Consider the following 25523-nt stretch of genomic DNA (forward strand, 5'->3'; position numbering starts at 1 on the left):
TTTTTTTTAATCTTTATTTATTTATGATAGTCACACACACACAGAGAGAGAGGCAGAGACACAGGCAGAGGGAGAAGCAGGCTCCATGCACCGGGAGCCCGACATGGGATTCGATCCCAGGTCTCCAGGATCGCGCCCTGGGCCAAAGGCAGGCGCCAAACCGCTGCGCCACCCAGGGATCCCCGAAACATGGCATTTGGATGCTGTGCCCTAAAAAAAAAAAGAGTGAATTTTAAGACATTAATGAGTACCTAACCTTTCTGCTTTGGGCACCCTAGGGACTTGGCACTCACTCTATGAACGGAAATTTATTTTAAAATATTTTACCTTGAAAAGTGAAGTGATCAAAACATATGTACCCTGCTTACAGTTAATTTTAAAGAGAATTACCCCTGTTGCCTGGCCTGCTACCATTCATGGCTCCAGACCCTCCAATCACCTCCACCATCCTGTTTGTAGAGTCATTTCTTAGGCCCTTGGGCTTAGCATTGGATGGGACAGTATTTGTTTTGTTTTTTTTTAAAGACTTTATTTATTTATTCATGAGAGAGATAGAGAGGCAGAGACACAGGCAGAGGGAGAAGCAGGCAGAGGGAGAAGCAGGCTCCATGCAGGTAACCCAACATGGGACTCGATCCTGGGTCTCCAGGATCACACCCTTGGCTGCAGGCGGTGCTAAACCGCTGCGCCACTGGGGCTGCCCCAGATGGGACAGTATTTGAAATGCTGGAGGCCGGGTAGTTGTGGCCTCCTTGCCTTTTGTGGGCAATCTTGTTGTTTTGGTTCCAGGATGGTGATCAACACGGAGAGCAATATTCTCATGTTCCAGTTTGAGAATATAAAGTGGCAGTATGCTCCGGACCGGGCCAAACAAAAGAAGAAGGATAAAGAGGATGACTGGGAAGAAAATGGCCTCACAGAAATTCTCTCCAGGTCTAGCACTCAGGTTTTCAGCCTGAAGGACTCCATGTCCAGTAAACAAACTGTGGCCCAGGAGTCCTTATTAAGTAAACCCTACAGGTCCCGAGTTTTCCTCAAGGCAACCAAGGTACCTACAGGTAAGAGAGCTGCATCCTAGGCCACCTCAGTGGTACCCGATGAACCACCTGGGGAGGGGGGGCTGGCAGGACTAGTTTTTCTGTATGAGAACCTTTAAGGAAGGTGGGAGACCATTCTCCAGCTCAAGAGAATCTCCTGATTTTCAAGACCTGGGTTTACAAACATACTAGAATCTTTGTACAGTAGATGATACTGGCCCTTACCACTTGCCATTAAAACGAAAAACAACCAACGCTCTCCACCCCCATTCAAACATAGATTGCATAATTATTTCCTTAGAACAGAGACAAGATATTATTATACCATAGAAAAATGTTCTATGCAGAATGTATTATCTCTAGAGCCCTGGTTGATAACATGCATACCCAGAGAATACTAGTAGGAAGCAGATGCGCGTGTGTGTACATGCGTGTGAGTGGTGTGTGGAATGCCAGACTCCTTCCTTTCACTTGTCCCATATTTGTTATGTGAAACTGGATCTGCGGCTCTAGAGAGAACATCAAGAGATCGCGTCCAGGTGTGTTACACGACAAATGATGAGCTCTGTCTTGAAAAGAGAGACCAGTAGGTTTAGATAATGCCTAAAGCTTGACAATCAGTTGAAAAAGTGGGTGAGAGAAGAGGCAGGAGGTGATGCAGACCTCAGGCTCCAGACGACTTACCTAGTGTCACCTGACGACAAACAACAAGGTGATAGTTTGGGTGAAAATCAGCCAAATTACCAGCTATGCCCCCATTATTTAGACCTAACTGAATTATGTAATTACTATGATTTCCTCCTTAATCTTCCTTTAGAAGTGTTATTAGAGGCACCTCAAAGTCAAGGAAAGTTAAAATCGCCCCGGAGAGATGGCAAGAAGAGAGCAAGTCCTGTTTCTAAGGAAGCAAATGGCATAGATGGTGGACAAGAGAGTTCTGAAACAAAATCCCTCACAGGAGATACAACCAATGGTGATATTTTATTCCAGATCAGGGGCAAGATCCTCTCCCTCCCTGTCTCTCTATTGCTCACTTGGTCTGTCCTGTCTAGTTTTTCAGCAAGTCAATGACTTTGCTTATCTTTGAGAATTCAGAGTGGGTAAAATGTCTGACTTTGCTGAAGGGTTATTGGTTTTCCTTACTAACTTGAGGTCCAGCATGAAAACCTTTGGAAGAGCTGTGTTTCCAGTTTAGGGCTCACAGGCTGCCTCCCATGCCTGCCACTGAGACTTCTCACTTCTTGGACTGGTGTGTCATCATGAATAGGACATCCCTTTGTTGTTTTTGAGAGAGACTTTGGTAAAAATTTAGATTGCTTTCAAATATTTTTTGCTAATGTAATAGTGGTTCTTTGAATCAAATTCCCTATAAAGACCAGCTTCAAGGTGAGGGTAAAACTAAGTTTCAGGAGGGCTATACTAACAATGGGCATCCTTGAATATACCTAATGTTTATGTACCCATAGAGGTATATCTATAGTGTAAAGTCTTAGGAGTGGCAATGCGGAGGCAAAGGATAACTGCCCTTAAAAATTAGAAAGATATTGGGGCACCTGGATGGCTCAGCTGGTGAAGCATCTGACTCTTGATTTCAGCTCAGGTCATGATCTCAGAGTCGTGAGATTGAGCCTCACAGCAGGCTCTGCACTTAGTGGGGAATCTGCTTTTCTCTCTTTCTCCCTCTACCCCTGCTTGGGCTCTCTCTCTAAAATAAATAAGTAAGTAAGTAAATAAATAAATAAACCTATAAAAATTGGAAAGATATTACATCCTTGTTTACTGCAGCATTATTTACAATAGCCAAACTATGGAAGTTCCCCGAGTGTCCATCAATAGATGAATGGATAAAGAAGAGGTGGTATAGGGGTGCCTGGGCAGCTCAGATATATAGGTGACTGATTCTTGGTTTTCGCTCAGGTCATGATCTCAGGGTTGTGAGATCTAGCCCTGCAATCAGGCTCCATGCTCTGCGCAGAGTCTGCTTCAGATTCTCTCTCCCTCTCCCTCTGTCCTTCCTGCTCATGCTCTCTCTCACATATAAATAAATTTAAAAAGAATTGGAAAAAAAAGAAGAGGTGGTACATACACACACACACACACACACACACACACACACTGGAATATTACTTAGCTATAAAAAGGAAAAATATTTCCATTTGGATCTAGGTATAATGCTAAGTGAAATAAGTCAGTCAGAGAAGAACAAATACCATATGATTTCACTTTTTTGTGAAATTTAAGAAACAAAGCAAAACAAACAAAGAAATAAAGACCAAAACCAGACCCCTAACTGTAGAGAATAAACTGATGGTGACCAGAGAGGAGGTGGGTAGGGGGGATGGGTAAAATAGGTGGAGGGGATGAAGAGTACGCTTGTCATGATGAGTACTAGGTAATGTATAGAATGATTGAATTACTATATTGTATACCTGAAGCTAACATAATACTGTATGTTCACTATACTGGAATTAAAATGTTTTAAAATAATGAAAAAAGAAGATAACACTAGCATAACTGATTATTTTCTTTGGATTAAAAAAAATTAGAGGAGCACCTGGGTGGCTCAGTTGGTTAAGCATCTGACTCTTGATCTCAACTCAGGTCTTGATCTCAGGGTCATGAGTTTAAGCCCTGCCTTGAGGGTGTTTTCTTAAGAAATAAAAAAATAAAAATAGAAAAAATTCAGAAGGATATTGCCACAGTCATCCTTAAAAAATGATTCATCAACTTACAGTCCCACCAACAATGCATGAGAACTCCCATTGCATCCATGCCCAAACTGGGTGTTATCCATAGTTTTGTACTTGCTTATCCATAATTTTGCACTTGCTTATGTGATAAATAAAAATAGTATTTGCATTTCTTTAAAGTTGATCACTAACAAATGAAATGTCCACCAGTGGGCAATGACTAAGTTGATAAAGAAAAATTCATACTGTGGAATATGATCTACTAGCTAAAAATTGTATCATGAGGATCCACATATAGTGACTTAGAGATTCACAATATATTCTTATACAAAAAAAGACACATTAATGAACAATGAGTCATCACAATTCCTTAAAAAAAAATTTGAGTATAGTTGACCCACAGCGTTCCATTAGCTTCAGATGTACAACATAAGGATTTGACAGATTTGTATATGACACCCTGTTCACCACAAGTGTAGCTGCCATTTGTCCCCATACAACTCTATTACAATATCATTGACTGTAATCCTTATGCTGTGCCTTTTATTCCTGAGACTTCATTCATTTCTTTACTGGAAGCCTGTATCTCTCACTTCCCTTCACCCATTTTGCTCATTTCCCCACCACTTGCACAACTACTTGCACATAAGGTTGTGCTCTGTATTTTTAGGTCTGATTCTACTTTTTGTTTATTCTTTTTTTTTTTTTTTTAAGTTTCACTTGTTCACTTGTGAGTGAAATCATGTGGTGTTTGTCTTTCTTGGTCTGACTTATTGAACTTAGCATAATACCCTCCAGATCAATCTATGTTGTCTCAAATGGCATAATTTCATCCTTTTTAATGACTACGTAATATTCTTCTGTATATGTGTGTGTGTGTGTCACCACTGAGTATGTTAGCTGTGGGTTTTTCATATATGGTCTTTATTAAGTTGAGGTATTTCCTTCTAACCCCACTTTTTCAACACAATTCCTTTTTTTTTTAAGATTTTGTTTATTTATTTATTTTAGAGACAGTGTGGGGGCGGGGCAGAGGGAGAAGGAGAGAATCTCAAGCTGACTCTACACTGAGCTGGGAGCCTGACTTGGGTGGGGCTCAATCTTGTGACCTGAGCTAAAGTCAAGTCAGACGCTTAGCTGACTCAGGCATTCAGGTGCCCCGACACAATTCTTTTTCTTAGAGGAGAAAAGCTATGTATGTTTTCACACACACATGCAGAGTGGTTTATTATGAGATTAGAAGGACAGATTTTGACATCTTAATTTTATTTTTGTATGCTTTAGTAAAAATACTTAATATTTTACAATTTAACAGGAATGTAATAATATGTAATATAATCATTTAATACTGTAATTATTAAATAATATTTAATGATTTAACAATATTTAATAATTTTTAAAAAGATTTTTATTTATTTATTCATGAGAGACACAAAGAGAGATGCAGACACATAAGCAGAGGGAGAAGCAGGCTCCCTACGGTGAGCCCATGAAGGACTTGATCCTATCTGGAATCGCACCCTGAGCCAAAGGTAGACGCTCAACCATTGAGCCACCCCAGGTTCCCCACAACATTTAATAATTTAATGAGATATTATTTTTCTAACAAAGTAGACAGGGAGATATTTGAAACTTCCTTCTTAGTATTCCCATACACAAACATCTTGGGATAAAGCCCTTTTTGTCAAGGAAAATTATATGCTCAGTGCACTTTGCGTTTTATTTGCTAGTTATGCATTGACATAATTTGGGATACAGACTTTTAATTGTTAGGTTGGACTAGACAAATAACTTCTATTTTTCATGACTGAGTTATTCCTTTTGTAAAATGGGGATAATGCAGGGCACCCAGGTAGCTCCGTGGTTGAGCGTCTGCCTTTGGCTCAGGTCATGATTCCGGAGTCCTGGGATCAAGTCCCACATTGGGCTCCCTGCAGGGAGCCTGCTTCTCCCTCTGCCTGTGTCTCTGCTTCTCTCTGGGTGTCTCTCATGAATAAATAAACAAAATCTTTTTTAAAAAATGGGGATAATGCTTTCAGTATATCTGTGAGGTATTGTAGGGATTGAAAAGCCCAAATGGGAGAGATAAAATAGATTTGCTCATGTGTGAAGACATCCTTGTTACTTCATAGGTATTTAGCATCTTGGAAGCCTTGATTGTATTAGTATGCTAGAGTGAATCTCTTGTTCATGTCAAGTGGCTTTTGGAACTGCTGCTATTACTCAAAAACATTTTAGGAACTCCTTTTCAGAAATTGCACTTTTTGGTTATGTTGTGATATTTTGCATTTCCTAGAGGTGATATATATTTTGGAGGCTGTTTTGGTTTTGGAAATGCCCAAAGATCATTTAGAATCAAGTTTGATTAGTAATCAATAAGACGGAGATCAAACTTTATGATACAATTTTTGTTTAGAGATTCATTACTATAAATTTATTTTTTTATTTTATGTTTTTAAAATATTTATTTATTCATGAGAGACACAGAGAGAGAGGCAGAGACATGGACAGAGGGAGAAGCAGGCTCCCCACTGAGCAGGGAACCTGATGCAGGGTTGATCCCAGGTCCATGGGATCAGGCCCTGAGCCGAAGGCAGATGCTCAACCATTGAGCCATCCAGGCATCCCTCATTACTATAAATTTAGAAGGCCTATTTTCTGTGAATCATAAAAGAGGGGTGAAGCTCCCTCCTACAGGGAGGTTTCAAAATGTGTGAAATACTGGGATTATATCCCTTCCCTCCAAAACATGCATATCTAGAGTTTAATACACACTTGTCCTCAGGTTCTAGGAGATTTATTAAACACTTGTTGTGTTGAATATGTCATCATTTCCAGTGTCACAGAGGATTTTTGTCCACATCTTGGCATGGCCATTGGATAACAAAGACCTCAGTTTGCACAGCCATTAGAATGGGTTTAATTTTCATGCATAACTACTTACTGGTTTTCATGGAACACTCTGACTTGCTTTTGTTTTCTCTTTCTGAAAAACTAGAGGATGGGGAAAAAGTACAAAAAGAAGGACAACTCAAAACTCCTGGAGACTTGATCAGGCGTTCAAAGAAAAAGCGCTGGCAAATCCCTATGTCGCCAGATCAGTTCCTTCTGACAGTTAATGCCCTGCAGCAGGCTCATAATTCAGGGGAGTTTGCCTATCCCCGGAGGCCCCAAACCCAAGTCATTGATGCCTGGGGACCTTCAATTTCCCATCCAAGGAAGGTCCTGAGTTTCAAAGGAAAATCAGTCCAACACGCAGTCGATAGGTTGAGGTGGAACCACCCTCCCATCAATGTGAAACAAACCAATATTCCCCTTGAGATCCAGAAACTGCAGCCCAACCTGAAGAACTCTTTGCACAGTCCCAGGGTCCAGTCCACCATACCCCAGCCTGTGATTATCCGCCCCAGATTCGAGAGCAGCCTCAGGGGTGAAGACCAGGCGACCAGCTCCATCGATGGGACCGTGCGCAACTTCAGCCCATTAACCAGCCTGCAGGTTATTAAACCCAACCGCATGCTGGCTCCACCAATGGGCATGACAACCAAGTCTGTCAAGAAAGAACGACCTCGCTTCTACAAGACCCTTGATCCCTTTAGAATGAACACTGAGTTCATGTTGTTGACGGTAAAGGAGGAGAAAGAGTATGGGGAAGCCAAGATGAAGGAGTATCAGGCCAGAGAGCCCAGTGGAGTGGTCAATCCAGAAAAAGCCAGCAAAGCTGCATGGATCAGGAAAATCAAAGGGCTACCTATCGATAATTTCATGAAGCGAGGGAAAACAGCAGCCCCTGAACTTGGACAAAACATGTTTATCTGAACCAGCCTTGGGAAATGAACATCTTAAAATAAACAGAGAACCAAGTGGATGTTGGTGTTTGGCCTTTTGTTTTGCTTGTTTGTTTGTTTTGGACTATACCTTGGCGATGTGGGTAGTCTTAATTATCTTCCTAAGAACCAAAGAATTGATACTATCATCAAGAAAACGGGGGTGGGGTGGGGTTACTGGGAGAGATTGCCATCTGTGTTCCCACTGAAAACCATTTAATGAAACTTATGAAAGCCCAACATCACTGGTGGGAGATGGGAAAGTGATCATTGGAAAATTAAATACCACTCATCACCACCAATTTAGTGCTATTATTCTGATAGCAAATGAACTGATAATACTGTATCGGAATAATGCATTGGAATTCCCTGGTATTTTTGCACTGAAGCCTGATGAAGCTCAATGAGTCCAGTTAATCTAAAAGGAGAGGCCCTGGGATCCCTGGGTGGCACAGCGGTTTAGCGCCTGCCTTTGGCCCGGGGCGCGATCCTGGAGACCCGGGATTGAATCCCATGTCGGGCTCCCGGTGCATGGAGCCTGCTTCTCCCTCTGCCTATGTCTCTGCCTCTCTCTCTCTCTCTCTGTGTGACTATCATAAATAAATAAATAAAAAAAACAAAAAACAAAAACAAAAACAAAAAATAAAAGGAGAGGCCCTTAGTAGGGCTGACCTATTGCATTTGAGAACATTATGTATTCTTTTCCTTCTCAGAGCTAACTCCTGTGGAACAGAATTAAGCATATTTGTCTTTTCTTCAAAGAAGGACACTCATATCAAATGTGTTGATGTTTCCACTTAGACCTTCCAAGGATGATGTCAGGGACGAGGCAAGTAATTAAAGAAAAAAAATGTAGTACACTATGGGAGTTATGGCCCATTGGAGAGCTCAAGCCCTATCCAAAGGGGTGGCTTCTCCTTGATGGCTCAGCATGACCACAGTATGGTGTGAAATAATGGAAAATATATATTGGTCTCTGCCCCCAGTTCCTGGCACAGAGCTTCTGAAACCCTTATAAATTCCTAACTGATATGACCACTAGGAGCATCTTTTGTTCTAATGAGGGGACTCAGAGTGAGCTCCTGGATGGCTCCTGGATGGGGGCTGGTCACCGGAAAGACCAAGTCAGGATTAGAAGGTTAGAGATTTTAGCCCCCCCCCCTTCCTTCAGAGAGGAGAGAGTGGCTGGAAATGGAGTTCATGATCCATGATACCTACTGTGATGAAGCCGCCATAAAAATCTCAATAGCATGGGGCTCAGAGAGTTTCCAGGTTGGTGAACACATGGGGAAGGTGACACACCCCAACTCCACAGACTCTCTCAGACCTTGCCCTATATGTCTTTTTAAAAAAAAATTTATTTATTTATGCAATTCTCTCTCTATGAGAGAGAGAGAGGCAGAGACACAGGCAGAGGGAGAAGCAGGCTCCATGCAGGGAGCCCGACGTGGGACTCGATCCCAGGTTTCCAGGATCACACCCTGGGCTGAAGGCAGCGCTAAACCGCTGAGCCACCAGGGCTGCCCTGCCTTGTATGTCTTTATTTGGTTGTTCATCTGTGTCTTTTAATACAGGTAAGTAAATGTTTCCCTGAGTTCTGTGAGCCCCTCTAGCAAATTAATTGAACTTAAGAAGGAGGTCATTGGAACCTTTGATCTATAGCCAGTTGGTCAGAAGCCCAGGTGAGAAACTGGGCCTCCAAGTGGCATCTGAAGAGTGTGTGTGTGAGAGAGTGCAAACACATGTGTGTGAGGGTCTTCTGGGACTGAGCCTATAACCTGTGGGATCTGGCTTCTATCTCCTGATAGATACTGTCAGAATTGAATTGAATTGTAGGATACCCAGCTGGTATTCCAGAAAATTGCTTGGCGTGGGGAAGAAACTTCCACGCATCTAGTGACCAGAAGAGAAGTGCTTTATGGGAAGAGTAAAGGAGATAGTGGAAAAACACAGTAGGGAAGAATTGGGCTTTTGCCTGCACAGCAGGTAGACTGAACCAAGCTTTTTTGACATAGGAAGTAATAGATTCAGATAGAATGCAGGGGTGCTTGGGTGGCTCAGTCCAGTAAGCAACCAACTCTTGATTTCAGCTCAGGTCATGATCTCAGAGTCCTGGGATACAGCCCTGAGTTGGCTCTGCGCTCTCTGTGGCATCAGCTTCAGTTTCTCTCTCTCTTCCTCCCTGCTCACTCTCAAGTAAATTAACGCAGCACTAATAAATAGCCATGTAAAAATTGTGATTTCTATGGAAGGGATCCCCTCCATGAAGGAAATGTGTTAATTCCATGAGTCTCCCAACAGCACTTTGATGTAGGCTGGGCAGATAGGCTATTGTTACAATCACACTATTATAATCACAGTGTCAGAGATGACGTAAAGTCGTTGAATTTCAGGTCCTTCACGGAGTGAAATGATACCTCCAGCGATTAAACTTAAAAGCAGTAATAAGAATTCCATTTAGTAAGCACGTTTACCCTACTGGGATACCATTTTCTTCCTTTTTTTTTTAAAGATTTTGAGAGACACAGATTGAGAGAGAGGCAGAGACACAGGCAGAGGGAGAAGCAGGGAGCCCAATATGGACAGGGGACTCGATCCCAGGTCTCCAGGATCACGCCCTGGACTGAAGGCGGCGCTAAACCGCCGAGCCACCCGGGCTGCCCTGGGATACTGTTTTCATCCCCACTTTATAACTGGGGAGCGATGGACGTAGAAGCTAGCTGGGCAGCTAGTACCTGGAGATGCAGGGACTCAAACCCACGCTCTCAACCTCTGTTCCTTCCTGTTTCCTGGCCTGTCTTCCTCCCTGCATTTAGAGCCCTCCATCTCGTTTCTTCTTAGCACCTTCCCGCCTCTTTACAGGAGCACGTTTATCTTTTTTCAGTTGCTTCTACAATTTAGGGTACACATACAGTACATGAACATATGCTGTAAAACATTCAAACACAATGCAACTGTGAAACAATAGGGCCCCACGCCCCTTGCTCTCAGGTCACGGATGGAGCCTTGGGGATGCTCTCGCCAGGGTCTTTCGCTCCGCTGGGACCAGCCCTCCGCCCCCGCTCAGTCCTCGCTTCGCAGCCGGCTAACGGGAGCCGAGTCCCTCCCTGCGCTCGCCCAGACCCCCGCCGCCCGCCGCCCGCCGCCCGCCACCTCGCGCTCCGCCCCAGCTTGCCCCGCCCACACCCTCGCCCCGCCCCCGAGACCCCCAACCGGCCTCGCGCTCCGCCCCAGCTCGCCCCGCCCACGCCCTCGCCCCGCCCCCGAGACCCCAACCGGCCTCGCGCTCCGCCCCAGCTCGCCCCGCCCACGCCCTCGCCCCGCCCCCGAGACCCCAACCGGCCTCGCGCTCCGCCCCAGCTCGCCCCGCCCACGCCCTCGCCCCGCCCCCGAGACCCCCCAACCGGCCTCGCGCTCCGCCCCAGCTCGCCCCGCCCACGCCCTCGCCCCGCCCCCGAGACCCCAACCGGCCTCGCGCTCCGCCCCGGATGCCCCGCCCACGTGCTCGCCCCGCCCCCGCAGTCACGCCCCTTGGGAAGCACCTGGAAGCGGAAGTGGGCACGGTCCGCGCTTGTCCTTTGTCCCGCCCCTCCCGTGGCGACCGCGTCGCGTCAGCTGCGGGGCTGACGTGGCTCCCGGAAGTGGGGCTGGCGCAGGGCCGTCATGTTGCAGCAGGTGAGGGGCTGCGGGCGCGCCTGGAGGGCGGGTGTGGGTGTGGGTGTGGGTGTGGCTGGGCGCCGGGCCTGCCGGGTCCGAGGGGCGCCAGTGTGGCGGCCCCGGGCCCTTGAGCCTGCAGCCCCGCTTGCAGCCCCAGCCTGGGCGTGGGAGCCGCGGGGGGGCGAGGGCCGCGGGCGCGTGTCCGGGAGCGCGGTCGGGAGCCCCGAGGCCTGTGGTGGAGGAGGGTGGCCCGGCTGCGCCTGTGCAGAAGCCCCGTGGCCGCCGACGCGGGGCGCTGGGCGGCGCGGGTGCCGGGCTGCGGGGACGCTCTCAGGTGTGAAGTTGCGGGTGGTCCGGCTTTCCCCAGCCGTTCCGGGACTCCGAGGGCTGCTCCGCCGTCCAGTGCGAGGAGGAGGCACCGCCAGGGATGGAGCCTTGGCCTCCGTGCGTCCGTTGCCTCCGTGCGTCCGTTGCCGGAGTGACGCCAGTGGTGATTGTTACCACTTTGGTGATCGCATCTGTGCCCTTAAGAGTTAGTTGCCGTTTGCGACCAGATGAGTAAGAATCATTTAATAATCTCTTCCCATGCTAGAAACTTTTTTGCTGCTTATAGTGCACTTTCACTAAAAAATGTAGGTATTTTTTTCTTACTGAGGGATTACTATGGGCCTGGCACTCACTGTTCTGGGCCTGGGATAGGGCTGTGAGCAGTACAGACAGACAGGCTTATGGTGCCGGGGGTGGGAGGAGAGAATAAGTCACATAGCTGAGGAGGTTTTCAGGTAATGAGGGCAAACACACAGTGATGTGGCAAGTATCAGAGAAACAGGACAACCTTAGAATTTATGGTCAGAAAAGACCACTCTGAGGAGGTCGCTTGAGTGGAGAAGATCCAATGATGGTTATTATTATTTTTTTAAGGATTTTTAATTATTTATTCATGAGAGACACAGAGAGGAAGAGACAGAGGCAGAGGAACCCAGGCTCCACGCAGGGAACCCGACCTGGGACTCGATCCCGGGACCTCCGGGGTCACGCCCTGAGCCGAAGGCAGATGCTCAGCTTCGGAGCCACCCAGACGTCCCTCCAATGATGGTTAGATTCCGCTTTCAGAACGTGAACCCAGGCTGAAGAAAAACACCATGCTGACTGTTCCCATTTTTTTTTTTAATTTAAGATTTTATTATTTATTTGACAGGGAGAGAGCACAAGCAGGGGGAAAGGCAGGCGGAGGGAGAGGGAGAAGCAGGCTGCCTGCTCAAGGCCTGATCTTGGGATCACGACCAGAGCTGGAAGCTTAATGGACTGAGCCACCCAGGCGTCCACTTCATTTCACCGCCTCCAATGCATCCACCCTAGAGCAACCCATTACCTCTTGACTCTGTTATTAGGATTAGAATCCTAAACCAGCCTCATAGCTTTGTGTCTTTGTCTTTCCCTCTCCCTCCCAGAGTCTCCATACAGTAGCCAGAATTTTCCTTTTTTTAAATTTTTTTTTATTTATTCAGAGAGACATAGAGAGAGAGGCAGGGACACACAGGCAGAGGGAGAAGCAGGCTCCATGCAGGGAGCCCGAAGTGGGACTTGATCCCAGGTCTCCAGGATCACGCCCTGGGCTAGTAGCTAAACTGCTACACCACCGGGGCTGCCCCAGAATTTTCCTTTTAATACCTAAATTGGAATGTGATAGTCCTGTGCGCAGGACATGCTAATGGTTCCTATTCTCAATTTTTTTTTTAAAGTTCTTAATATCAGAATCTTCAGCTTAAAGTTCAAAACTCTTAATTTCACCCTGATGTGCCCACAGCCTTCCCCATCTTGGTAAAGGCAGCTCCAAAAGTGCAGAACTATTTGTCTTTTTTCTTATTACAGGGTGTACCACTTAAAAACAGTGCTTGGCGCTCGGTATTTATTTAATAAGCCAGTTTTACAAAGAACAGGGTAAGAGAAAAGAGTGTTCTAGGAAGAACTAGATAGAACAAATGTAAAAGGACCCAGTGGGGTGCAAATTTGGCATGTTCAAGGAATTAAAAAGAAGACTTAGTGTGGCATGGGCACAGTTACTCTATAGGTTTCCTGTTGCTGCAGATTATCATAAATTTAGTGGCTTAATTCAGATTTATCACGTCACAGTTCTGGGTCAGAAGTCCAAAATGAGTCCTGAGGGCTGGCTAACCTGAAGGTATTGGCTGAGTTGTGTTCCTTCTGGAGGCTCTAGGAGAGAATCTTAGATTTGTCCTTGCTGTTTCTAGCTTCTAGAGGCCACTTGCATTCCTGGCTAGTGGTCTTCTTCCATCTTCAAATCTCTCTGACTTCTGCATTTCATGGTCTCAGTACCCTCTCTGACTCTGACCCTCCTCTGTTCCTCTATAAAGACCATTGTAATTACATCGTTGGGCCCACCTGTATAATCTAGGCTCCACTTCCCCACTCAAGATCCTTAATTCAGTCACATCTGCAAAAAATCTTTTTGCTAAGTAAATTGACATATTTATGAATTCCAGGCATTAGAACCAGGGTGTCTTTGGCAGGAGGGAGAGGAAGCATTATTCAGTGCATACAGATCGTGAAGGGGGTGTCCGGAGATAAGGTCTTAGAAGTGGGCGGGGCTAGATCACCATGGGTCCTGATAGGGAGTCAGTTTTTCAAAGTCCTCTAGGTTGTCAGGAGGTTGATAATCTAAGTGTGAAAGGTCACCCTGGCTGCTGGATGTAAATTGTGGACTGTTGGGATCAAGGGCGGAAGTCTCAATCCATAGCATCATACAGTGGATCTCAGTCTTGGCTGCACATTTTTATCATCTTGGGGAGGGGAGTTTAAAAAAATCCAGATGCCCAGACCACTCCCCAGACCAATTACATCTGAACCTTGGGGTGGGGACCCAAACATCAGGGTTTGTTTGTTTTGTTTTGTTTCCTTTTTAAAAGCACCTTAGGCAATTCCAGCCTATAGACCAAGGTTGAGAACTACTGGTCTCCGATCTCTGAGTCCATTTTCCTTTTAAAGCTTTAGCTCTTGTTCTGCTTCTCTCACTGTTCACTTACCATGTGGACTTCTTGGCCATTCCCTATATATACCTGTGTATTTCTACTTTCTGCCTTTGAAAATACACCAAGTCCCTTGTGTGAACAGGGGGCCCCCTTGCTCTGTCAGTGCCCAGCACAGAAGCCCTCTTCCAGAACTCACTAACAGAAATGAGCTTCTTGCTTCCCCTGCTCTCATTTGCACTTGTATTTCTCCTGTCTCTGATCATAGTCTGCAGTCACCTCCTTTGTGCATTCGCTGTTGCCTTCAATAAATACTGTACCACCTGGCAGGGTGCTCTACTGGACACTAGGACTTACTACAATGCAGTGCACGAGGAGTGACACTCCCTGCTCTCCTGTAGCATAGAGTCTAGATGGAGGTAGTCATTGGAGACCTGCAGGTACCTTGAGATGGTTGTGCAGGTGAGCATTTGTCCTGGTGCTGTGGGAACATGGGAAATGGGAAGCCTGGGGATTTCAGTGAAAGTTTCTTAGTTCTTTCAGTATTTTAGCTGAAATTAGAAAGAGATCTGGTGTTGCCTAATGGTGAGCTATGTAGAGGATGGAGACAGGAAGAGTTTTCTGTGTGGAGAACACATGAGAAAGGGAGACAGATGGGAGACCATGGTGTTTTCAGAGAACATGTAGCAGTGGTGCTGCTGCATTACTCAGTGGGAGGGACAGTCTGAAGATAAGTAGGGGGATCAGATCATGAGACGTCTTGTACTATGCATGGAGGAGTTAAGTTTTATCTTATACATGGAGGAGAACCACTGAACAGATTTGCAGAGGGGAATGACCTGGTGTGGCTCACATTAGGGAGATCGCTTCTGTGGCACCTGGGTGGCTCAGTGGCTGAGTGTCTGTCTTTGGCTCAGGTTGTGATCCTAGGGTCTTGGGATCTAGTGCCGTATCAGGCTCCCTGCAGGGAGTCTGCTTCTGCGTCTGCCTGAATCTCCGCCTCTCTCTCTGTGTGTCTCCCATGAGTAAATAAATAAAATCTTTAAAAAAAAAAAAAAAAAAAGGGAGATGACTTCTGTGGGTAATGAGGGTCTGGAGTCTGGCAGGGATGAGGTAAAGACAGGTGAGTGGTGGATGGCTGGCACTAGGCAAGGTGTAAAAGCAGGTTTGTTGTGCTTGAGGCTGAAGCAATGAGTTGGGATCTTAGCCACTTAGAATCTAAGGCTGTGAAAGGGAGGAATGCCTAGTGGGACCAATGCCAAAGAGAGAAGGGGAGGTTCAGGATGAGGGTTTTTAAAACATCTTGTTCAAGAAATAAATGACACCTGAAAAAGTTCATTTCCTGATTGGAAAGATCCAATTGGAAGAGCCGAAGAGACAAGGAAGTGTAAATAAAGGGAAAATTGATGGAGTTAAGCCCCCAAGGAGGCAGGAGATTCCAAGACCAACAGTTTGCGTTCACTTTGGCTAAAAATCGAAGGGTGAGAAGGGGCCAGGGAAACAAGGATATTATAGGCAGATGGTTTCATGAAGGAGCCAAAAGCATCGAATGTGTCCCCGATGGTCTCTGCTTTCGCTGTGGCTGGGGAGAGAGCCGCTGAGAGCGCACGTGGGAAGTTTGCAGGAGCATCATTGGCACCCCTGGGTTTTCTCATAGGGCTCAGCAGCGGGGAGTGATGGCTCGTTGCCACATGATCTTGGGGTGCCCTTTCCCTAGGTTGTGAACTCCCTGATGTCCATGACAGTGTCTTACTCTTGTCTTCCATTTGGACTGGCGTGCTGCCTCTTTTTTTTTTTTTTTTTTTTGGCGTGCTGCCTTCTTTGTGGGAGGCACGTGGGTACTGAATTTCACCTTACTTCATGGAGATTTAATTTTCCTGCTAGGACAGTAATGACGACACTGAGGATGTTTCCCTGTTTGATGCGGAAGAGGAGACGAGTAACAGACCAAAAAAATCCAAGATCAGGTAGGAGGTTTAAGAGTTGTGTGAGTGCCCAGTGCTGTTCTGTCTGTAGATGGGCACCAGCTGATGGGATTCGAGGCAGAACGCTTGTTATGTCCTTATGAATAGTGGACATCACTAGTTTGAGCTTTGATCTGAGACAAAGAGGACCTTTCAGATTTGCTTTGGGAATAACTGGCATATGGAATTTTACTCATTGCCGAGTTTTCACATCTGTGAATCCGATTTTGTGATCATTGGTATTTTTACTTCTAGCTCCTGTTTACCAAGAACATACCATTTCTTTAGTTTCTGTAGACCCATTCCAGTTTGGTTTACTATGTAAATTTCAAAATCATGTGTTTTATCAATAAAATAACATGAACATGTCAAGCCAAACATATTTCTATTCCAAATTTAGTTCCCTCTAAAGAAATTTGCTTACTACAAAGTCTACCTGACCTTTGAAAATGTTATGCTAAGTGAGAGATGCCAGTCATAAAAGACCACATAATGTATGATTTCATCTATGTGAAATGTCCAGAATTGGCCAATGTGTAGAGGCAGCAATATATTAGTGGTGCCTTATGACTGGATGGGGTGGGGTTGGGGTTGGGGTTGGTGAGGAGGGACTGCCAGTGTAGAGGCCAATGTGTAGAGGCAGCAATATATTAGTGGTGCCTTATGACTGGATGGGGTGGGGTTGGGGTTGGTGAGGAGGGACTGCCAGTGGGGACACAGTTTCTTTTGGGGTAATGAAAAAGTTCTGAGAGTGATTGTGGTGATTGCACAGTTCTGTGATTATACCAAAAAAACATTGGGATATACACTTTAGATAGATGAATTGTATGGTATGTGGATTATATCTCAATAAAGCTGTTAAAAACAGGTCTACCTGATAGTTACTTTGCCTTAAAGCCTGAAGTGATTTCCTGAGGGCCCAGGAATTCTTTTATTTTTTATTTTTTTAAGTAATTTCTTTGCCTCAAGACCCCAAGATCAAGAGTCACACACTCTTCTGACTGAGCCAGCCAGGTGCTCCAGAATGAGTTTTTTATGTGAAGATAGGATTTTAATCCTAAGAGTATAGTTTTCTTAATTCTCCAAGATCGGCAAAGTTTCTCATTATATATTTTGTGAAAGCTTATATTCAGTGAGGTATTAAAGTCCTGTTTCCATAGTGTATTTTCTGTGACAACAGGGTCTAGTCAAATAATGGGACTTAGGAAAAAAGAGAGGTAGGCGGTTTGCTTCTTCCTCAAGTCATTTCTTTTGCTTTGACAAAACTCTGCATGGTTATGTTATGGCTGAAACATTCATCTCCGTCTGCAGTACCTGTGGTGAAATGTAATTGCATTTCTTTTATTTTGTTTTGGTTTTCAGACATCCAGTGGCATCATTTTTCCATTTATTCTTTCGAGTCAGTGCAATTGTAGTCTATCTTCTCTGTGAATTGTTCAGCAGCAGCTTTATTGCCTGTATGGTGACAATTATCTTGTTGTTGTCATGTGACTTTTGGGCAGTCAAGGTAGGTTTAATCATTTTTATTTTAACATTGTATTTAATATGATGAGATTGAATGATATGTAAAAAGTGAAAAAAAATTACTCTTAACAGTTTGGATTTGTGTTAGATTAGTTATCTTTTTGTTACCTATGTCAGCCCTCATCGTGTTAATACCACTGATTTGTCTCTGCCTTATGTCAGCCTACATCAGCTATAAAATGAAACAGACAAAATGTGATAAGCAGCCGGGGAAGATACTGCTTCTCATTCATACCTCCTGTTTTGCTTAATTACCTGGCCCAAAATGTCAATAGTGCTGAGGTTCAGAAACTGTTGTAAGGGATAGGAGGGAGTAAGTGGCTTTACACTCAAATGAGTGATAGGTGGAGAGATAGATGAATAGACAGGTACGTGGGTAGATGGACATATAACATAGGATAAAGTAACTATATTAATATTAAATATTAAATGTAGACTCTAGTAATAGCTAAGTGGGTGGTAACTGTAAAAGTTGACTTTTCTGTGTATCTTGAAATTTTCCTAGTAAAATGGTGAGGAAAAAAAAAAATCAAAGGTAACAATACCAAAAAAAAAAAAAAAAAAAAAGAACCAAAAGCTAATTTTGGGATTTCAGAGAGATGTATATTGATTCAAAAACCAGGAAGATGTTACAATATTCACAGTCTGCAGATCCACCATTTTTAGACCTCTGGATTCTTACAGACACTGAAAGTGGCTGGCTTGGTGCTGGCCAGCTTCCACACGCTGCGAAATGCTGAGAATGAGGATTATAAAGGTCTCTTTTTATGTAGGCTTTTCTTTTGTGCTGTCTTTGGCTTGTCTTTCTTTGAATTTCTTCTGTTGCTTTATGCTCTGCAGTGTTTACTGTATCCCAGTCACAATTTTGTTTTGAGGAATGTTTCTTTTTGTTTTCATGTAATCTCTGTTTAGCCAAAGAGAACTAGGCCTTTGGTCAGTTCTTCCTGGTCATTTCCCAATGTTTATAAATAAATTAAATCCTTCTGGGCTTAGAGTTTTAAAAAAACGTTGCCCAAAAGTATATTTTCTGATAAACTTCTTTCTTTCTTTTTTATTTTTAAACAGGGGCTTTAGAAATATCACTTTTATCTGTGGCAGAATTACTTATAGATATCCAAACCATTGAGATACGATGTAAAATTAAGAAGTCAAGAATAGGGAAATTATTAAATGGACTTGGTAGAAGGGGGAGGCCCGGTTGGGAAACTTGTTAGAACAGAGATGCATCACGATCTTTATAAACCTCAGTGCACTTGGCAAATGAGATTAATTTTTAATTTTTTAATTTTAACTTATTAATAAAAATAAGAGGCAAATAAAAGATTATTAAAGCAATTTTAAATGTAATAGCCTCTATGGGGTTTTTGTTTTATTCCTTTTCTGACACTAAAAAAGGTTAACTAATCGTTTTAGAATTTTAATAGTAACTTAATAAAATTTAAAATAAGTTGTGTATCTTCTACAGTGTTGGAGAGGCTAGGAGCAACTAAAGCATAGTTCACATAGTAAGAGAAGGAAAGCAAAGCTTAAATGTCACAAGGCAGAGTGCAAGGTGATGGAAGTAGTAGCAAATTAGTTATAATACTAAATGTAATTTGATTAAACTCTCTTTAAGAGACAAAAATTTGAAGATTGGGTCAGAAATCAAAAGTTCCAACCGAAGGATCTAACTAAAATGGTGGCATTAGAAAAAGTAAAAGGACACAAAGATAGTAATCATAATCAGCCCAACTGAAACAAAAAGAAACCTGGTATTTGTAATATGATCAGACTAAATAGAGAGTAAGACAGCACTTAGGGGAACAGAGAAGCTCATCTTATGAGTCACAGTGAGGACCATTCACAGAGTGACATTCCTTCCAACCGTGTGTAGGGAGAAACTGTTAGAAGCTCTAGAGGGAGGTGGGGAAAATTATTGTGACAGGAGTCTAACACATCAAAGCGACAAAAAAATAAGGTCTAAAGGATCTGAATGAAATGACCAGGTGCCCCTCCCCCTACTCATTCTCTCGATCTCTGTGCTCTCTCTCAAATAAATAAAATCTAAAAAAAAAAAGGTTTTTAAAATCCGAATTACAAATTAAAGCCAGCCTGGTGAAAGCTCTTGGCTTAAACAGGAAACAGACTATAAATACAGATTATTTATAAGTTAGTGTCAATGATCGAAACTTTCAGAATGTGTTGAAGGCTGAACTCGGAGGAAAAATGGCAGACTAAAGGTTTTTATTATTAGAGGTCCAGAAGCTTCAAAAACAAAAAACAATAAGCCCAAGAGAAATTTGGAAAATAATCTAATGATCAAAGCAGAAATGTAAAGAATGGGGAAATGGGAAAACAGTGTGAAAATATTCTGAGAAGGTGTTCGAAAATGCCAGTAAAATCGGCCTCTAGCTGTCCTCCGTCTTTCCTACCAGCTCTTTTCTTTTCCTTAGCCTTTTTCTTCAATACGGATTTTGGCGTGAAGGCTCCTCTTTTTCTTCTCTTTCCGTGTTCCTTTCCTGGGCAGTATGTCTGTGCTTCTGATTTCCGGTGGTCTGTGAGCTGTGTGACCCCCAGACCTCAGTTGCCAGCCCAGGCCTACCCTCACAGCTGCAGACCCATCTGTCTGTCCTCTTGATGGTCTCACCTCATTGTCTTGAAGGAACCTCAGATTCACCCCGCTTGGATGGAATCTCACTGTTCTCCTCTGGCCCCGAGATGTTGCTCTTCTGTTCGTGCTCCCTTTCACAGGGTCTCGAGTCACTGGTTTTTATTTTATTTTTTTATTTTATTTTTATTTTTTTAATTTATTATTATTTTTTTTGAGTCACTGGTTTTTAACTTGAGCAAATCAGTCATAGGAATTGCCTTCTTCCTACTTCCTACTCCCAATCCGGTCAGTCACCAAGTCCTATAAATCTATCTATGTTACTTTCTTCCTCAGAGCTCTGTGCCGACTGTTCTTCTGGAATATTGTTCTAACCCCCCATCACCATGGCCCCAGGATCCCTAACCTTTTTTGTGCCATGTGAGACTGGTTTCACAGTCTCACGAAGCTTTGAACGCTATCTATCTATCTATCTATCTATCTATCTATCTATCTATCTATCTATTTATTTATTTTCTATGAGCGCTTTTAAATACACGAAGGAAAATATGTAGGATTACGAAGGAAGTCACTTATTTTGACATATAATGAAAACATTAAGAAAGGCAAATTTCTGATTTTGTACTATGTGCTTCTTTACGAATGCATTAACAAGAAGATCTAGAGGCAGGTCTAATTGCTTCCCAAGCCGTGATGAGCATAAGCACGATTTTGTGATACATGCAGCAGGTCTAATACAATGCAAATAATATCCTGGTTTTTATTGGTCCAAGTCACAGGTACTGATAATTCTACTGGGGTTTATTGTCTACATTTATAATATAAAGATAAACTGAATTTCAGCTGGAAGTTAGTGAAAATGAAGATAGAATTTTTTTTCCTCACCAAGTTCACAGAACTCCTGAATCTGTTAGTGGGCACCTCTAATTAACACTCTTCTGCATTAGTGGCTCCTGCTTATCCTTTAAATCTCATTCCCAAAGTTGATTCCTCAGGGAGACATTTTCTGACTCCCAGACTAGATCAGATTTCCCTGTTCTCCTCTTACTTAAGGCATCCTGCACTTCTCCCTCACCGCACTTAACTATAGTTGGTGGCAGCACATTTGTGCATTGGTTCACTGCCTCTCTCCCCCATAACACTTGAAGCTCCATGAGGACAGGGGTGGTATCTGTTAGTCACCATTTTATTTGTAGCACAGAGTAGGTGCTCAATAAATATTAGTTGAGTAAATAAAGATTGAGAGAGCTATTAAAGTAGTTTATTACATTAATAAGAGGAAAAAAAGCCTTGGTCTATCACCACTGTCTAATCAGTTTGGGCTGCTATAAACAGTACCATAGTCTGGGTGGCTTATAATTGATAGAAACTTTTTTCTTCTTCTTCTTTTTTTTTTTTTTTTTTAAAGATTCTATTTACTTATGTGAGACAGTGAGAGAGAGAGAAAGAGAGAGAGAGAGAACCAGAGGGAGAAGGAGAAGCAGCCCCCCACCCCTCCCTTGCTGAGTAGGGAGCCCGGTGTGGGGCTGGATCCTAGGACCCCCGGGATCATGACCTGAGCCAAAGGCAGATGCTCAACTGACTGAGTACCCAGGCACCCTAGGGTGATGTTTATTGATAAACTTACCCTGTCACCTCCACCCCTGCTGGTCCTGCTGTTGCGTTTTCTTTATTTTTTATGTCCAGGCCTACCTGGTGGTCTTTGTTAACTGGGTATTATGGAGGAAAAGCCGAAGATTTTTTGGGTTTGTGATATGTTGCACTAAGATATGACCTTATGGTAGGTCTTTTAAACAATGCTTTTAAAATGTGTGTATGTTAATCTTTATCAGAATGTCACCGGTAGACTCATGGTTGGTCTGCGTTGGTGGAATCATATAGATGAAGATGGAAAAAGCCATTGGGTGTTTGAGTCCAGGAAGGTAAATCCCCCTCCCCCCTTTTTTCCAAAATGTCATTCAATAAGTTATGTGTAGATTACATTTGAATATTTTTGGGTGGGGGATTCACGATGAAAAGTACTAACCGGATCGCTTGGCTTGTCAGCACTAAACCAGACGGCCTTCTCAAACTATCTGCGTTTTCTGTCTAATTGAGGTTGGAAGTAAGGCACATACAGGAAAGAAGCCTCTGAGAAAGGATTTGGGGTCAGAGTTTGTACTGTGTGCTAAGCTGCTTATCTAGGGGCTGCTCCTAAATGATCTCTGTGGTCTCTTAGCTTTGTGTGGCTGTGCCTGATGTCTCCAGGGATCTCTCCCTGTCAGCAGATAACTGCTTCCAGCACCTTTTTCTGTTCTTGCTCCCATGGTTCACTCCCACATGTGGGCAGGAAAAAGAAAAGAAGAGGGATTATAAGTAGATAGAAAGTCAGAGTCAACCAGAACAGGGTTCTTCAAGCTTCTGCCTTCAGGAACCCTCGGGGAGGCTGATCTGTTTTGGGTTGGCCTGCTTATCTGTAGCGAACGTTCAGTTTGGAGAAGTCAGCCTGGGAGGCAGAGGACAGAATTCCTGGACACTACTGATTAAGTTGTTTGCCTTCTGCTTGGAAAGGCCTTGACAACACTTCTGAGAACACAGTATTGTGCTCAGTAATATTCCTTTTATATTACTACTCTATATGGAAGCAGCTTACCACCCTTTAAAATTTCTTGGTATTGCTAAGACATTTTGGTCATTGTCCAAAATCCCAATTCCATTTCTTTCTCTGGTCCCTGACTTGATTTTAGTCTCCAGGGTGACTGTAGCCTTCATTGCCTTGAACATTACCTCGTATGGTGCGATTCAAAGCTTTCTTATGAATAAACAGTAGAGTGCAAGAAGAATTGAACAGAAGCCTGTCAGAAACAACCCTTTACCATCTTGGGTCATGACAGACTGTCCATTCTGAACTGAAAATACAAAATTCTCGAGTTAAAGCACATTTAAGCTAGTTCCTAAAATTAAATAGTGGTAAATATGTTAACTGTCCTTGGGGGGGGGGGTTCTAACTTGGGACTTGAATCATCTGTATTAATTTATTTGAATTTTAAATTAAGGTATTTTTAATTAAAAATGTTAAACTTTTTACTGATAAGTGCTAAAATATTGGTTTATTAAGTTCATGTTCTTTTTTAGGCATCTGCTCAAGAGAGTAAAACAGTTTCTGAGGCCGAATCAAGAATCTTTTGGTTAGGACTTATTGCCTGTCCTGTGCTGTGGGTGATATTTGCCTTTAGCGCGCTTTTCTCCTTCCGAGTGAAGTGGTTGGTGAGTATCAGTGAGGATGTACCGACTGATTCGTTAGGAAGACTGATGAATAATCACCAGAAGCAACCACCTATGTTAACATTAGGGACCTCTATTGAATAGGCAGCTCCATCACACATTTCCCAAGTTCTAGTCCCCAACTCTCCTTGCTCTCTGAACTGGAGAGCAGAATCCTCTTAAAGATCCCATTTCACTGATTCCCCAAGTGCCTAACAGAGTTTTTGATTTAACAACTGCCTTGTACAGAGGTCACCATATATTTATTGCAGTATTATCTTGTTGGATGGGGATGTTCAATAAATGCCAAACAAAAATGGTTAGCTTGGTTTGGAACTAACAGAATGGGCTTTTCTGAAAATATTAGCTGGTAACTTATTCTGGTTGTCTATTGCTTATGTTGTAAATCTTCCCAGGATGTAGTGGCTTGAAATAAGAGCTGTTTTATTATCTCTCACTGTTTCTCTGGTTCAGGAGCTTGGAGAGGATTTGCCTGGGAAACTGTGGGTTGGGGTCCATGTGGTTGCAGCTAGGCAGTGGCTGGAGGCTGCTAAGGCATCTCTTCATGAGGTCTTGTGGCTTCTCCACATTGTCTCACCACAAGGCCATTTTGGGCATCCTCACAGCATGGTGGTTCTCATGGCAGTTAGACTGTTTCCTTGGAGGGTCATAGCTCTAATCTGGAGTGTCTCAGCTCAGAGGGTGAGTTGCCTTTTACAGCTGTGTTATTTGCTACAATTGCCATAACAAAGTACTGCATTCTAGGGGGCTTAAGTAACAGAACATTTTCTCGGTTCTGGAGGCTAGAAATCCCAGATCAAGATGTTGGCAGGGTTGATTTCTTCTTTGTGAGGCCTCTGTCCTTGGCTTGTGGATGGCCATCTTTTCCTTCACGTGGTCTTTCCTCTATGCACGTCCGTCCTAATCTCTTTTTACAAAGACACCAGTCATACTGGATTAGGGTCCACCCTAGTGGCCTCATTTTTACCTTTATTACCTCTTTTAAAAGTCTGTGTCCAAGTACAGTGACATTCTAAGGTGCTAGGATTAGGACTTCCAACATTAGAATTTTGGGGAGACACAATTCAGGCCATGAGAACAATCTAGGTTCAGAAATCATCACTTTTGCCACCTGTCCTCATTCAAGGGAATGGGAAATAAGCTCTGTAGCTTGATGAGGTTCTAGAAAAGCATGTGGGACAGGTATTATTGCTACATCTTTGGAAAATATAATCTGTCACTTGACCCAAACCATGAATCTTGTTTTTTCATAGTTGACTTTAACATTTACTGATATCAGGTATATTTTGGCTTTATGTTTTTCCTTGTATTTTTAATATTCTTGTCTCTATTTTGCTATATAGGGTCTTTTTTTTTTTTTTTTCGTTGTATATGCACATACATTCTTTCTTGGGGTTGGGAAGGTTTATTCTGTATTTTTAGTTTTTCTAGCAGGTCTCTCTTCCTTTATGTTTGTATCACACCCTCTTTTCGTGGATTAGGAAATGTAGTGAATATGTGCTGGTTTCCTGCTGTGAAGGATGGCACACTTCTTTCTCCCACTTCTCTTCCCGGCTTCTGCTTTTGGATTTCTGTTGGTTATAGACTTACTTATTTGCTTGCTTGAGTTTTGCCTTCTCTTAGATAGTGCAGTTCTTTGTCCTGGGTGGGCATGTGCTCCATACTGGTGCTTTAGATCATTTGTGAGGCCCTGGAGCCTTATCATCCATATGGGGGAGTCAGCCCCGTTCTTCTCTAGCACTGTTTCCACTTCCCTCAAACAGAACTGGGACAGGTTATGCAGAAAAAGGTGGCTTGGGATCCTGGGTGAAGACTACAGGGTGGTAAGGGGGTGTCACTCAGGCTCTCCAGGAACCTCTTCCTACCCCTGTTCTGCTGAGAACATGGACTTAATGATTGCCAGTCCTTCTTCTCCTTCTCCTTATCAGAGGGGGCATCCATCTCATGGCAAACTGCTGGGATTTGTAGCTTGTGTTATGTGGTAGG

General features: G+C 43.5%; 2 protein-coding genes and 1 long non-coding RNA gene across 12 annotated transcripts in view; 2 read left to right on the plus strand and 1 right to left on the minus strand.

Annotated features, from left to right (window-relative positions):
- FBXW10B (F-box and WD repeat domain containing 10B) overlaps nt 1-7595 on the plus strand; it is a 37695-nt gene extending 30100 nt beyond the window's left edge. For 2 of the 5 annotated variants that reach the window (XM_072821044.1, XM_072821045.1), the window contains exons 12-14: nt 790-1058; nt 1855-2010; nt 6726-7595. In XM_072821044.1, coding sequence (XP_072677145.1) covers nt 790-1058; nt 1855-2010; nt 6726-7546 — 1246 coding nt within the window. In that variant the 3' untranslated portion in view covers nt 7547-7595. Of the gene's footprint in view, nt 1-789; nt 1059-1854; nt 2011-5154; nt 5260-6725 lie in introns of all 5 variants that reach the window. The other 3 variants (XM_072821049.1, XM_072821047.1, XM_072821048.1) reach the window with 3 other exon arrangements.
- Nucleotides 1-11719, minus strand: LOC140630578 (uncharacterized). The gene is made up of 3 exons (XR_012028300.1): nt 11097-11719; nt 10290-10444; nt 1-210 (listed from the first exon to the last, which is right to left on the minus strand). It is a non-coding gene; the product is annotated as an uncharacterized lncRNA (long non-coding RNA).
- Nucleotides 11076-25523, plus strand: part of TVP23C (trans-golgi network vesicle protein 23 homolog C) — a 19521-nt gene continuing 5073 nt past the window's right edge. Inside the window, exons 1-5 of one of the 6 annotated variants that reach the window (XM_072821052.1) lie at nt 11076-11229; nt 16083-16165; nt 17525-17669; nt 22106-22195; nt 23388-23519. In XM_072821052.1, the coding sequence (XP_072677153.1) occupies nt 11218-11229; nt 16083-16165; nt 17525-17669; nt 22106-22195; nt 23388-23519 (462 nt within the window). In that variant the 5' untranslated portion in view covers nt 11076-11217. Of the gene's footprint in view, nt 11230-11559; nt 11844-12178; nt 12307-16082; nt 16166-17524; nt 17670-22105; nt 22196-23387; nt 23520-25523 lie in introns of those variants that run through there. The other 5 variants (XM_072821054.1, XM_072821050.1, XM_072821055.1 and 2 more) reach the window with 5 other exon arrangements.

Source organism: Canis lupus, chromosome 3, assembly GCF_048164855.1.
Source record: "Canis lupus baileyi chromosome 3, mCanLup2.hap1, whole genome shotgun sequence".
In the NCBI taxonomy this organism is placed as follows: domain Eukaryota; kingdom Metazoa; phylum Chordata; class Mammalia; order Carnivora; family Canidae; genus Canis; species Canis lupus.